This window comes from Brassica oleracea, chromosome C2 (genome assembly GCF_000695525.1).
Source record: "Brassica oleracea var. oleracea cultivar TO1000 chromosome C2, BOL, whole genome shotgun sequence".
In the NCBI taxonomy this organism is placed as follows: Eukaryota; Viridiplantae; Streptophyta; class Magnoliopsida; order Brassicales; family Brassicaceae; genus Brassica; species Brassica oleracea.
This window is the reverse complement of record NC_027749.1, coordinates 51102574-51117728: the sequence shown is the minus strand read 5'-3', so window position 1 is coordinate 51117728 and position 15155 is coordinate 51102574. Positions and strand designations below refer to the sequence as shown.

General features: G+C 28.1%; 2 protein-coding genes across 2 annotated transcripts; both read left to right on the top strand.

The window, feature by feature from the left end:
• Positions 1-5798: 5798 nt before the first annotated feature.
• Positions 5799-7391, top strand: LOC106322577. Its single transcript, XM_013760636.1, has 2 exons — positions 5799-6370; positions 6883-7391. Exons 1-2 carry the CDS (start codon positions 5921-5923, stop codon positions 7156-7158), a joined length of 726 nt encoding a protein of 241 aa, XP_013616090.1. The 5' UTR covers positions 5799-5920; the 3' UTR covers positions 7159-7391.
• A 4382-nt stretch (positions 7392-11773) lies between these two features.
• On the top strand, positions 11774-14644 carry LOC106322568 (post-GPI attachment to proteins factor 3-like). The gene is made up of 5 exons (XM_013760627.1): positions 11774-12194; positions 13036-13300; positions 13387-13583; positions 13869-14056; positions 14122-14644. The coding sequence occupies exons 1-5, from the start codon at positions 12094-12096 to the stop codon at positions 14406-14408; spliced, it is 1038 nt and encodes a 345-aa protein (XP_013616081.1). The 5' UTR covers positions 11774-12093; the 3' UTR covers positions 14409-14644.
• The last annotated feature ends 511 nt before the right edge of the window (positions 14645-15155 follow it).

The window sequence follows — 15155 nt, the reverse complement described above, 5'->3', positions numbered from 1 at the left end:
AAAATTGAATAAAATGGTAATTAAATATTTGTAAATCTAATTATTTTTTTATCTTGTTTAGTTGGATTCTCATGAAAAGAAGTCGATAGGTTAAACAAATGTTTCAAAATTTGTTGTGTTATTGTTTTGTCTATAAATTACAAAATTTATTGAATTGATATATTTAATTATTGCATCCTTAAATAATATTTTATTAAGAAATTAGAGAACTATGTTTTGAGTTGTTTTGTCAAAATTATACAAAAATCTATGCTTTTTCATATTTGTCATGAAAATTTATATGTTAAACTTACTTTTACAAAAATTTTAACTTTGTCACGAAAACAAAAATCTATGTTTTTTCATATTTGTCAATGTTCTCACACTTTCAAAGAATATATTAGCTTAGGGGAATATAAGGCTCCGATAGGCTGTCCACGTAGGATAGGAAAATCAACCAATCAGAGAGTTCGAAGTTGCCACGTTTTTTCATATTTGTCAATGTTTCCACTGTTTTTAACCAATCAAAGTCCAATGAACATAATTAATGTCTTTGAAGTTCACAATTTATCATTATTACATGAATTGCAAATGTAACAAATGTATTTTTTAGAAACATTTTTTTAAAACATAGATCATTTTGAAACGGAGAGAGTATTAGATTTAAATTTATTAGGAATCATTGAAGAGGGGACAGCAGCCTAATATGTTATGATAGTTTGAAGAAATAACTTTTTTTAAGGAAAAAAAGAGAAGAAAGATGTAGTTCTCCTATACGGCTATACATCGCATCTTACTGAATTCACATATAAAGGCGTAGCAAAGTCTCTTAATCTCCTAATCTTGACCCTTTCAGCAATAACGTAAGAAGTACGTTGTAAAAACCTTGTAAAATAAAAGTGAAAAAGAAACGTCTAGCCAACACATACACAGAGCAGATGGTGGATCTGATTCATCTAACCGATTACATGTGTTATAATCCAAAACAATTACAGAAAAAAAAATTAGAATGATGATAGAGACTATTAAACACGATAATTGATAAACAAAAAAATATATAATGCGAAGAGGAACTATAATCTTTTTGAGGTTAGCATAAAAATCCTCTTGCTAGGGTGGCGTTAACGGTGAAAGCACATCATCCTTTCACGGTAGTGTTAGTGAAAGTATGGCTGAGATTAGGAAAGCATTGACGATGATAAATATGGGAATCTTTATCGTTAATGGCGTGCGGAAAATGAGTAATCGATAGGACTCTTATCATAGGAGCGAGGACCAACGATTAAGATGAAATTTGACAAAGTCAGATGGGTCCATATTCTATAAAAGCAGTCCCAATTCTATTGGCTTATATTTCCCACAACGGCATAAAGTCTTCACTCCCTTTATAATATAAACATCCATTAACTGTTTCCTATGCACATATTGGCGCATGAAACGTTATAAAAGTATCAATAACATAAAATAATTTTATATATTAAAACAGAAGTAACAAACTTGATTCAAGTGTGATTTTAAAAAAAATGGACCTAATGGACGTATCCTTAGAAAATCATATTACATTTAATCTATAATCTTATCATTTAAATTTGGACTTACCATAAATTTTTATTGGGCTATCAATAATTGGATTTAAACAATAGATGATTCATTGGATTTATAGATATTATAAATTAAATAGATATAATTTAATGTTGTAATATTATACCTCCACATGTTAATAATTTAAATATTTGTCGATGTTAACTTTTAAAATTATAAAGATTTTTTTTTAAATAACAAAAATCATATTATCTAAAAATGATTAATATTTACTACCTTAAACTAATCAATGAAAACAAATTTTAAACTATATAGTTTATTTTAAAAATTAAACAAAAACTAAATGTTTAATTATTTACTTGATAATATAAATTTATAAAGCGTAAAGTTTAATTTTTTATAAACTTTCTAAATTTGTAAAATGTTACAATATTTTTGAATATGACAATAAAACAATATTTTACTAATCTTTATATATATAGTTACAATTTTAATAATGAAATAATAATCTGAAAATATTTATATAGAAGAAGATACAAATACATGTGAAAGTTTAAAACAATTTATTCAATGAAAAAAATATACTGTAAAATTATTATGTTTTAAAAATTGATAGACACATATATATTATAATATATACCAATTTAGAATTGAAAACAAAATGTTTATATAAAAATAAATGAAAACAAAAATCTGCGCGAATGCGCGGATCGAGATCTAGTTTGTTTTAAAATTGCTGTGGGTCTTTTAAAGAGTTAGAAAATATTTATAATATCCAACAACCCATTATTTGACTACCATTTATACAATTTGGTGGTAGTGTTTTTCTGTTTTGTTTTTGTAGATTGAGTATAGTTTTGGTCGTAAAAAGAGAGTATGCAGTGGGTCGAGTAACCTGCTGCAATATTGACAGCCCTATGTAAAAGTAATACTTTCATAATATTTTTAGGAGACAGTTAGTATCAGTACGTAAAGTCCGATGACCTGTAAAACGATAATGGTATCTTGTTTTACATGTAAGCATGTCAAAAAAAGATTAATTGTCTGCGTAATATAGTAAAAAGGTTTCAATATTGCCAACTTAACAAGATTAAAAGTCTGCGTAATACGTTAAAGAGGTTTCAATACTGCCAGCTTGAGAAAACTTTTGTGGGATAGAATAGCCCGGCCGTGGATGGTTTTTGATTCGGTCGATTATGTAAGGTTAGATATTATAATATTGCTAATTAGATTTGATAGATTAACACATGTTATCTAATGCATCATTATAATATCTTATAGATTCATAGTATTTTCTATAGCTTTTGTAAAATATAAAAGCATAATCGTGTGTGTTTGAGTTTGAGTGGATGCGGGATAGTGGAGAGAGACTCACTTAAAAACATGTTTTACATGACCAAATAGAAAGGGTTTCTAGCCCAGTCATCCTTTGGTGTATGTCCAGGTGTTTGTATATCTTTATAATAATATGGTAGAAGATGGAAAATCAAGAACTTATATCACATATTCGATTTTCTAAATTATCCATACAGCCAGTTTCCAACTCACAAGTTACAACTCAACCATATTTCCATTTGCTATTTTTTTTTCTTTTAGAGCTTAATTTAAATGTTGGAGAGAAAATCACATATTGGAAATATGCAAGAGACTTGGGTCATTCCATTTAATCGCCAATCTCTATAATATTATTTGAGAAATCATTTTCCTACGTGTCGTGCTCACGTTAATTCTTACCACGGTTATTTACAAAGGTACCCTTAATGAATTTAAATACTATTATTAATTTATTATTTATTTTCCATTTTAATTTTTTGAAAAAAATATATAATAAAAAGGACAATTTATAAAGTTTAAAAACGAATTTAAAAACGAAAATATATGTATAAATAATATGACTCATTAAAAAAGAAAGTTCACAAAATATTAATATTCCGCTTAAAACATATTTTACATAAAAATATATTTTCAAAGTAATAAAAAGACATTCTTTATATCTATATTTTTTTTCTTAGATAAAAATAAAAATATATTTTTTATATAATGTGATTTCATAAAAAGAAGTTCACAAAGATAATCTTGATATTAAAATAAATATCATTCCTTCTAAACATACTTTATACAATATAAAATAAAAATATTTTTAAAAGTAATAAAAATATTTTCTTTATATATATCTATCTTTTTAGAGGATACATAAAATAATTAAATAACATAAACCAATATATGTTTAATTGACTAAATTGAAATATTTTTTCATAATATTTATCTGAGTATAATATCTTAAAATTACAGCAAACAAATACCCATAAATTATATTTTACTTATATAATATGATATCACAGAAGCAATCACAATTTTAGTGCTGATTTTTAAGAGATATTAAAAATAAAACCTAAATTATTATTTTTATGGTAAGCATATTTTGATCGAATAATTGAAAAGTCGTTTTAAATAGCATTTAATTTTAATGAGGTATATATATTATATTTTATCATTATTAAAAAATATTTTTTATTAATATTTATTTCTTTTTAGTTTTATGCTTTCTTTATATTTGTGGAAATTAATATACCCATAGGCCATAGCCAAAATACCTGAGCAAATATGAATTCTCATTTTAAAGATAAATAGTTTCAGTTTAGCTTTCAATTAATCTAAGACATACAATTATTTAGAAGTTATAAAATATTTTAATTATTATAAATATTGATTTTATGAGCTCAAAAAATTATCAGGTAACAATTATTTAGAAGTTATAAAATATTTTAATTATTATAAATGTTGATTTAATGAGCTTAAAAAATTATCAGTTAATCATTTCTTTATTTTCTAATATATTTTGTAAATAAACATATAATTTTGATAAATATTATGAAAATACATGCACATTTATGTGAGAAATAAAACTAATTTGATTTGACTTAGTTATAATAAGAATATTTATATTTGAGTTTGAATTTGAAAGAGTATATATGTAACTCAATATATTCACAACATGAGTGATTCGACTAATCCAACTTATATCCAAAATTAATTATCTAACTACAATAAGAAAATATATAATTTTATAATAAGAATCTATTTATTTTTATACATATAAATTACATGTTGTCTCAAAACATATTAATAAATAAAAATAAAATATTAACTACTTGTTACAATATAGTTTTATATATATGTAACTCAATATATTCACAACATGAGTGCTTCGACTAATCCAACTTATATCCAAAATCAAAGATTTAACTACAATAAGAAAATGTATAATTTTATAATAAGAATCTATTTATTTTTATACATATAAATTACAGGATGACTCAAAACATATTAATAAATAAAAAATAAAATATTAACTACTTGTTACAATATAGTTTTATATATATGCATGAGACTTCAGAATATTATCGTTATATTTATTTATGTAATTTTGAATCAAACACTTCAGTTTGTTTTTTAATATAATTTTAAGCACAATATATATGACGTTTTACATATCTTTCTAAGATATATTTACATATCTAACAAAATAATCAATCTAAATGCAAATAAAAATTTAATCAAAACTAATTATACTAGAATAAAATATTATAGTTGAATTCGGAGAAATAGATGCAATCCAATATACCTAAGTGATAATCAAATCAATTGTTGACCAAAAACAACCAAACCGACTAGATATAACATATCCAAAATCATATGTTTAATTAAAGTAATATAATATTATTAATATCAATTATAAATTGATTTAAAACCAAAAGTAATCAATTAATTATAATATATTAATTTTGTAAAGATTTATATCCGTGCATGAACAAGGGAGAATCACCTAGTTGGTTTTAAATTGAAAACCCAATAAAATTTTCATAGTATCAGAGCTGCCTCAACATCCCGACCCATTAATCCGATCCGGATGGTACCATGATCATCCCACTAATTGATGACTCAAAAAAGGTTCAATTCCTTCCAAATTGCTAGAAAAATAAAGAATTAGTTTTAAGTTAGAAGATCAAGAAATGCTCGGATTAACTAACAAACTTCACTCTCGGTAACTGGTAACAACAAAAAAAAACGATTACAATGTGCGGTATGTAGAAGACCAACTTGAACCAGAAACAATTTTTCCGGTTATCCACACTTCACAGATAGATTGAGCCCAAGATTGAGTGAAATTAAGTTAACCCATAAACTAAACTTTTTGTGGGCCATGCATGTAATATTCCTTTTAGCCCATTATACAAATTAATAAAAATACACAATTGCAAGGTGAAGGATGAACATCAGAAACTAGCCACATATTTTTCTTTTTGACGATAAGATTGATGCTTTCTTCAACTTTGTCTTTCCTTAATCAAATTGATTCATTATCCCAACACATTGTTAAACCAAATAGTGAGAGACAATGGCTTCAACAAGAATAAACTCATTAACAACGATCTACAAATCTCCAAGAAGATACAGTTCTAACCACAAATCACCAAACCAAATCAAACTAGTTTCAAACTCCCTAAGCTCTAAACCCAACACAACACAGCTCCCAAGTAACCTCTACACTGTCAGTTTCAAGACTATTGGAACAGGTAAGCTTAGCATCTCAAGATACCCCGATTTCGAATATTCTCCTCAAGGAGGTTCCGGCTCCGGAACCGCCCGGTGCATCGACGTCGACGGTGGAGATAAAAACAGAACATCAAACTCTGAACTGTCCGTTAGTTTCGATGTGGGCACTCTTTACATTCCTTCTCTTACAAACCAAACCACTAAGTTTCTTGGCTTACCATTACCGCCGTTTCTTAAAATCGACATAGCTCCGGAGATGTTCCAAGGAACCATCGACCAAGATTCCGGCAAGGTATAACTTTCCATGATCAGATGATAAAACCCTCATGTTTTTTTGTTTAAGTTTTTTTTTCTCTATTGAATTCAAACCGAAAAATATTATATAAATTTTATTGTGATATGGATTAAATAATATATATATCATAAATTTTAGATAAGTAATATTTATAATTAAAATAGTTTAAGTCTCGTATGTATACAAATTCTACGTAACTTATGAAATCATTTTTATCAAAAAAAAAAAAAAAACTTATGAAATCACAACATAGCAACTCCATATTTTTTTTGGGTGCAAAAAGCAACTCTATAATATTAATACCGAAGAATATTTTATAAATTTTATCGTGATATGGATTAAATAATTTAGATATATATATCATAAAATTTAGATAAGTAATATTTATAATTAAAATAGTTTTAAGTCACGTATATATACAACTCTATGTAATTTATGAAATCACAACATAGCAACTCAATAATATTCATATTTTCTAATTTTACAGTTTGCATTTGAATAATTTTAAGGTGGAGCTGGAGTTCACTGCTAAGTTCTGTTTCACGGCGGGAGGTGGGATATACAGAGCTCCGCCGTTGTTGGTGAAAACGGTGTTGACGACGGAGGAGTCTATAGGAGAGAAGAAGAGAGGGAGAGGAGAGAGGATGGACGGAGAAGGAAAGTGTAGGCTCGTCGGCGTGGCGAGAGTTGAGACTGTGGACGATTTTTTTATGAACACGTTCCTCTCTCTCCCGTCGGAGTGTCTCGCCGATCTACAAGCTGTTATTTCAGTGGCCGGTTCTTGAGTTGATGATAATCATATTACACATTTACTATTTTAATTGAGAGATGTATTCAAGTAAAAAATGTTTATGGCTTATAGATGACTGTGGAAGATTTGAATGAACATATAAACAAATTACAGCTCGAATGTGAGATTGATACATATGTCACACACTCACGCTTGTTTGTTTGTGAAATGTGATCAACCAAATGCTGTATATTTTAATGATTGATTTGACCGACATTTTGTTGATTATATTTCTAGTGCAATTTGATTGAATACCGCAGATGAAGTGTCACGAGAAAGACTATTCTATTCTCTAAAAAGATATACATTCATAGATGTAAGAGCATCTTTAACGATAAAAGCCTTTTATTATTATTTTTTTTTGTCTGACTTAAAAAAAATTAAAAAATTAATCAATCGTGAACCGCCACGTGTCAGTGTAGCCCGCAAACAGTACAAGAACTACACCAAATTCGCCTCTTGCAGAAGAGGAGGACGGGGTGGGTTTTACTTTTTTGTGGGGCTCACACCCCTTAAAAACCAGGGTTAAAGGTGCTCTAAGAACATCTCCAAAAAGCTTTTACTAAAAACTACATGGGTCCCAAACTCACATATGCTCGGCATCTCCAAAAAAGAACTATATTTTAAAGTTTTCATAACTTTATATTTGAAGTTTAAAAGTGTTCTTCTCCAAAAGCAAAACTTCAAACTCAACTTCAAAACTATTTATATTTTATAATATGATCCTTATATTTGTTATAATTAATTTGAATTCATAAAACTTTTATAAATAATTAGCACATATATAAACATATTACAACAATATTAATAAATAAACATTCTATTAAAACATAAAAAAAATAAATAAAAATAACTTAATTAATATTAAACTTCAAACAAAATACTATATTATTCCATAAAATGATTTTCGTAATGCATATATGATCTATTAGTGCATTTCGAAGTAAAAATGGCTCTCCTCATTTTTACTTTGTAGATTACGAGCTAAAATTTGTTGAAATCAGATGATATTGATACTTGTAAATACATTAAATCAGAACAAGAAAGTAAAAGAGAAAAAAAGACTAATTTCTAATTTCTTTTCGATGATATTAATACTCGTGAATATATTCAATATGAACAAGAAAGAATTGTAAGAAAAAGGACATCAAAAACAACAACAACAACCATCTTCAGTTACACAAAAAAAAATTGGACAATAGTTGAAAATTTTGAAGGTTCCGGATCAAGCTTGCATGATTATTAGTGTTGTTGTAATATTTAAATTTGTGTAATAGTTATGTCTTCATGTAATTTTTTAAAATCTTTTTGTAAATTTCTTTTGTATATTATTGTTGTCTAAATCTAGTTTAAAATATTTTAAATCTTATTTTAAAGTTTTATTTAATTTTATGTGTAAAATTTAAAAGCTGTAAACAAAATTTAAAATATTTATGAGATATAATTTTTTTAAGGATTAAAATAATAAACGAAAAAATATTTATGAATCTTAAAGGTGATGTGTGATTGTAGGGACCAAAATGCAAATAAAAATATGAAAGTAGTGAAACTTCAATTATAGAGTTTCACTTCTCAAAACTTCAAATTTGAATAGCAAAAATTTTCATATTTGAAGTTATAGAATGTTTTTTAGAAATGCTCTAGACAAGATGGAAAATAATCCCTAAAAAAAACTTCAGATTTTTTTTAACAGATTTCATACCATTGGATTAAATTAATATTATGTACTCTCCTTCTCAGTTTCATTTAAGGTTTAAATTTCCGGGGACCATTTGGATTTGGATTTAAGAGAGAAAAAACTCATAAATTCGTTCAGAAAAAGATTCGAGTTTAGGAAACTGGAATAAAATCATCATCGTACTTTGGGCTGTTATAAACTTATAATGAAATGGGTTGACAAAAAAAAAATCATCATCGTACTCATAACGAACTAGTTACAAAGTGCAACACAATTAATCTTTATTTTACTACGTTTCAGAAAAGATTTCTGTTCTTCTAGGACAATAATAATAAGACAATAATAATGATTTTGTATGTGTCGTATCACTAGCTGCTTAAGATCGCAACTTAAAATCTAAAAACCACTGATTTGTTTGACTTTATTATTGAAACGAAATGAAATATTTTACTCCAAATATTTCCGGGACCGACTCTCTTTCACACGCGCAGTACATGAAGGTGAGGCTCTGAAACATCGTGCTGTCACGTATTCGCCCATTACATATTATTTATTTGTTATTATCTTTTAGATAGAAATGGAAGATTCATAACAAATTAGAGTTTGATTAGTTCTTTCACTATCATCCACCAAAATTATGTTTGTGGAAAGTTATATCTATACTATTATTTGAGAAGTGAATTTGTTGATTTGTCATCTTTTCCATAATTTTAGATAATTTTTTTATTTGTATGTTTTTATTAGGTTTTAACTAAATCATTAATTTATTATTAGTTTTTAGCTGAATCACTAATTTATTAATTTTAAAAAATACCTTTAATGAACCTTATATATAATTAAAACAAATTTTATTTTAATAATATTAAATTTATATGCTATATTAAATATTTAGTTAGTTTTTCTTATTTGTCATATTTTTATTAGGTTTTAGACTTTTAGCTAGGTTATTGATTTATTATTAGTTTCTAATTGATTCACTAATTTATTAATTTAAACAATACCCTTAACGAATTTTATTTTAATAATTTTAAATTTATATGTTATATTAAATATTAAACAATTGATTATAAAATAATATAATAAAATTATCAAAAACATATTTAAAAATAAGATAATTTTATATATCTTGTGTTGCTATCTGAAAAAAATAATTTTTATTATAAAAGTTAAAAAAAGATACAAAACAATTTATAATTAAATATTACGCAAGTAAAAAATTTATATAAAAATATTTTCTAAACTATTTCTAAGAGATGAGTATTTTAAAATAATTAACACATTAATAAGTATATATTTTGATGAAAAATATATGACATATATAAATACTTTGATATTTGATTTAAAAGTTTGAAAATATAAATAATAATTTATTATGTTGGTTTTAGATTTATAATACATAAACTAATAAGTATTCATAAAAGATTATGTCCACATGTGCGGTCAAAACACCTAGTCTGTTAATGATTGAGAATAAAGTTACACAAGTTATTAGAAAATATATGCACTTTACTATTTCAGTCAGCTATTTTGTAAACTAATAGAGGAGAAAAAGTAAACTTTGGCATGAAAAGTTTTTGGACAGAGAGTTACTTAGATGATCCTAACAATTGAATACATGTTCAGAGAATATTTTAAGTACGATGAAGATTTACTTTTTTTCTTTTTAGCACACATGAAGATGAAGATTTACTTTAGAATGCAAAATAATTTTTATAAATTTTCTCAATTTTTTTTTTATAATCAGATAAAAAAACGTTTTTAATAATTTATGTACACTAACTGTATAAACTAGCCCAGCTTTTGCTATTTATGAATAACTAGATTAAGACCCGCGCCTTGCGCGGAATAAACATTATATATAAAAATTATTTTATGTATTATATGTTCTTACATATTATGAAATAATAAATATATATTGAATAATTAAAAGTCGGTAACTATTACATATATAATTAAATTGGTGCGAACGTATAAATCAATTTTATCAATCCAAACAATTTTTGTAAAAATTTGATAGGATATTTAATTAAATTTAAATGATATTAACATACATAATATATTTTTAATATTAATTTCTATTTTATTTTTTTTAAATGATGCTTTCTACTCATATGTTTTTTTGATCATGTGTATCTTTAACAGCAAAAACTTTAAATTACTGATAACAAAATTTTCATTGTGGGATTAATAATTTTAGTAATTGATAATTAAAAAAATGTATCAATGCAAGTTCAAAACTTTTATCAAAAAAATTATTCAAAGTAAATTTTGAAACTAAAATATTTATTTATTCAATATGGTTTATAGTTTAATTTAGAATGATATATATACATATATATTTTAAATCTTAATGATTAATTAAATTAGACTTTTACTTATATGATTTTGTAATCATTTGTATTTTGTCATAACAAAAATTTTAAATCATGGATCACAAAATTTGAATGCGTGGCTTTTAATAGTTTTAGTAACTTATAGTCGTTTCAAAAATTCAAAATATAACATATACTGACAAATCTAAATTTTTATTATATGGTTATGTGGTTTTTAATTTATTTTAATAGTTTAAAATTAAACTGATAGAAGATATTTTTTTATCAGATCTTTATTATTCAAAATCATTAATTGTCATATATACTTTAGCCATATTAGGCAATTCAATATTCTTTATTTAAGGAAATAATAAATGACATTAATAATGAATTTATGGTTAGTTTAATAAAAATCTTATAATATAATTAGATGTATCAACATATTTTTTTAATAATTCTAAAAATCATCTTAATGATGACACGTGACTACAAAAAGAAGTTGTAATGTTTCACGGGATTTGTCGACACACGATCTACTTTAACTTGGAGATGGTAAGATGCAACTCTGACAAATTAGTTATAGACTTATCGTTATTACATCATACGACTTGTGTGATATTTATTACAGTGTTCCACGCGTATCTCTCTTTCGCCACGCGCTTCTACTCCTTTACGCTCACGGGATCTCTCTCTCTCTCTCTCTGGAGCGAGATCTTCTTTCTTCCCTCATCTCTCTGTTTCGCTCGATGCATCCACCTGTCTCCGCGATTTGATGGACAAGAAGAAGAAGCTGCTGCCACACCTAAACCAATTCACTTTCTCCGATCATCATCCCACCGACTTATAAGTCTTCTTCCCTCTAATAAAAAAAACAAAGGAGAAGCTCTTCTTCTTCTTCTTCTTTCTTTCTCCTTCTTCTTCTTCCTCTTTTGATAATAAGATGGCGCGAAATCTATTATGGGTTGTTGTACTTATTGTTGTAGTCTCTTGCCTTGTTTGGACACTGGAAGCGAGTGAAGGAGATGCTGATCCTCTTTACAAGTAAGTCTCCGATCCTCAAGAACCTTTGTTTTGTACTCTTAGATTCGTTTTTTTAGTTTATGATTGTGGTCTGCTTTCATATCTAATTTAGTTTGGAGTTCCTGTCTAAACTAAAAATGCAGACGCTGAGGGTTTTTTGATTAGTCTGAGAGTCGACCGTTAGACTCAGTTACTGATTTCGAGTTCATACAAGAGTTTATAGTCCTCTTTCTATTTAGTGCAGTTTGATTTCTTTTTACGAAGTAAACAAAAAAAGAAACAGATTTTGCTTTGGTAGGTATGGATGATTTGCAAAGGGGTTTTGGTAGAAAAAAGTAAGGAAGCAGTGATAGAAGAAGATGGTGGGGGAAAATATTATAACTGTGTGGTTGACCTTTTCCATCACAAGTTCTTGTGGTGAGAGTTGTAACACGTTAGAGGATGAAATCTTTTGTGTGTGTTTTGTACAAGCCTTGATTTATAACTGTAGGGTCATTGTTTTTGTTGGAAAAGATTAAAAAGGAAACAATGGGACTTGGGCTACAAGTGGTATTGACGAGTTCAGTGTTTCCTTTTTTTCGTTTAGTGGAAGCTTTTCTCTCTCTCTATGTTGTTTGTTGTCTGCTTTGTAGTCCATGTAACAGCTTAATGGGAAAAATGAAAGAATTTAAAAATAAAAGTAGAACTTGTAATAACGTCTTTGCATGTGTCCTAGAAAATAACTTAGCAGTATGGCATTGTCTAAGATTACTCTCTTTGCTCATAACCTTGTCACTGATTCTACTACTTTCAGTTGTGATCAATAGGCTGCTTTAATGTATATTATTAACAAAGCAGTGTTAATATGATAATTGGTTTCCAGGTCATGTGTTGATCAATGTCAAAAAACTGGATGCGTGGGGGATACTTGCTTCCATCAATGTAAATTTTTTTCAGCTGATGGAAAGGCCAATGACGGTCCATGGTACATGCAAGAGCCACTTTACCTGCGATGGAAGCAGTGGGATTGCCAAAGTGATTGTCAGTACGAATGCATGATGACTAGAGAAGAAGAGAGGAAAAGAGACGGTGAGAAACCTACAAAGTACTTCGGTAACTGGCCACTCAAACATGTCTATGGCATTCAGGTAACTTCCTCTTTGCATACTCTCAGCTTCAAGAGAAACAAACTCAGCACTTGTTTTGAAGTAATGTTCCTCATATGCATCTTCAGGAACCTGTCTCCGCTGCTTTCGCTGCTCTTGACCTTGCAATACAGTTCCATGGATGGGTCTCTTACTTCATCCTCGTTTACTATCACTTGCCTCTCCAGCCAAACCGGAAAACTTACTACGAGTATAACGGATTATTGCATATCTATGCAATCATTGTAATGAATGCACTCTTCTGGAGTGGTGTTTGTCACAGCAGGTAACACTCGTCTATCTCCATGTTCCAGTCTCTACTCCTAGACAATGCCAGCGTAACATTTAAAAAAAAAAATTCATAATGCCATACGCTCAAATAAAAATTTGTGCCATTATTCTTTATTTAAAATTTTCATAATGTCCTACATACAATTAAAATTATCACATAAAATCTCGATGTCCTACGCAACCGGTTCATTTTGGCTATGCTCCGGACCGGACCAGCACCTGAATTTTTAAAACTCGTCAAGTTAGTCTTAACTTTTTTTTCTTTGAACTTTGTATATAGAGATGTTGACTTGACGGAGAGGCTAGATTACTCTTCAGCTACAGTACTAGCCGGGTATACGCTAGTTCTAGCTGTAATACGGTCTTTCAGTATACATGATCAATCTGCCAAAGTCATGGTTACTGCACCTGTTCTTGCACTTGTAGCAACTCATATCATCTACCTAAATTTCTACAACCTTGATGAAGGTATATGATCTTCTTTAGGACTCTCTAATGCATATCACTTTCTCACACTCTCTATAACTTGACAGGGCTTCACCGGAAAGTTATATACGGTATAGGAGGAGTAGAGCTAATAGTGTGGGGTTTATGGGCAGCTTTAACGTCGCATCCATCTAAATGGAAGCTAAGAGCTTTCTTTGTCTCGAGCATACTCACAATGTGTCTGAGAATGCTTGACTTCCCTCCTTACAAAGGCTATGTTGATGCCCATGCTCTTTGGCGAACTGCAGGGATCCCTCTGTCTTATCTTTGGTGGAGTTTTATCCGTGATGACGCCGTTTTTAGAACCACTGTTCTTCTCAAGAAATCAAAGTGATGATTCAAGACAGTTTTATCTTTCTGTCTTTTTTTTTTCCGGTGAGTTTCTCCGGTGTTCAGAAAGTTGTTTTTAGGCGCGTTTTCGCAGGAGAAGCAAAGTGTTTTGTTCTTCTGTGGTGAATCTTGTTAGTTGTTTTGGGGTCTTGTGCTCTTTATGTTTTGTGTTTTTTTTTCTCTCTCTAAGGCTCGCCGGCCGGAGAGTTGTATGATGACTCTTAAAAGTCCTTTTCATTTTTTCTCAATGTAAAAAAAAAGAGTTATGTTTATATGTTTCCTTTACCTCTAGTGATTAGAGATGTTAGAAAGTTAATTTCCAAACGAGAAAATAACATAGAAATTTAGGAAACCATCAATATGAAATATTGCCGAGATATGAAAATGAAGGGTAGACACTATAAGAGCATGTTTAACGGTGGTTCTTGAGGTGAAGTTATTAACAGAATATAATAAACCGTCTCTTAACTTTTAACTAAAAAAGCGAAGAATCGGTTCTTAAATATATTCCGTTAAAAACTCCACCTTAAGAACTCCCATTAAACATGCTCTTAAGGCCTCCAATGTGAGGGTTTAAAAGAAGTTTTTTTTTTCTTTAGATACTCTCATAGAGTTTATCCCGTTAATGCTATTCTAAGGACAACACCCAGAGGCGTGTCCACAATGTGTTGAAAAAGTATTCGTCTCAGATCCCTAATTAATATGACTTTTTTTAGAGCTTCAAAATTTAAATTAATTTCTACTCTAATGA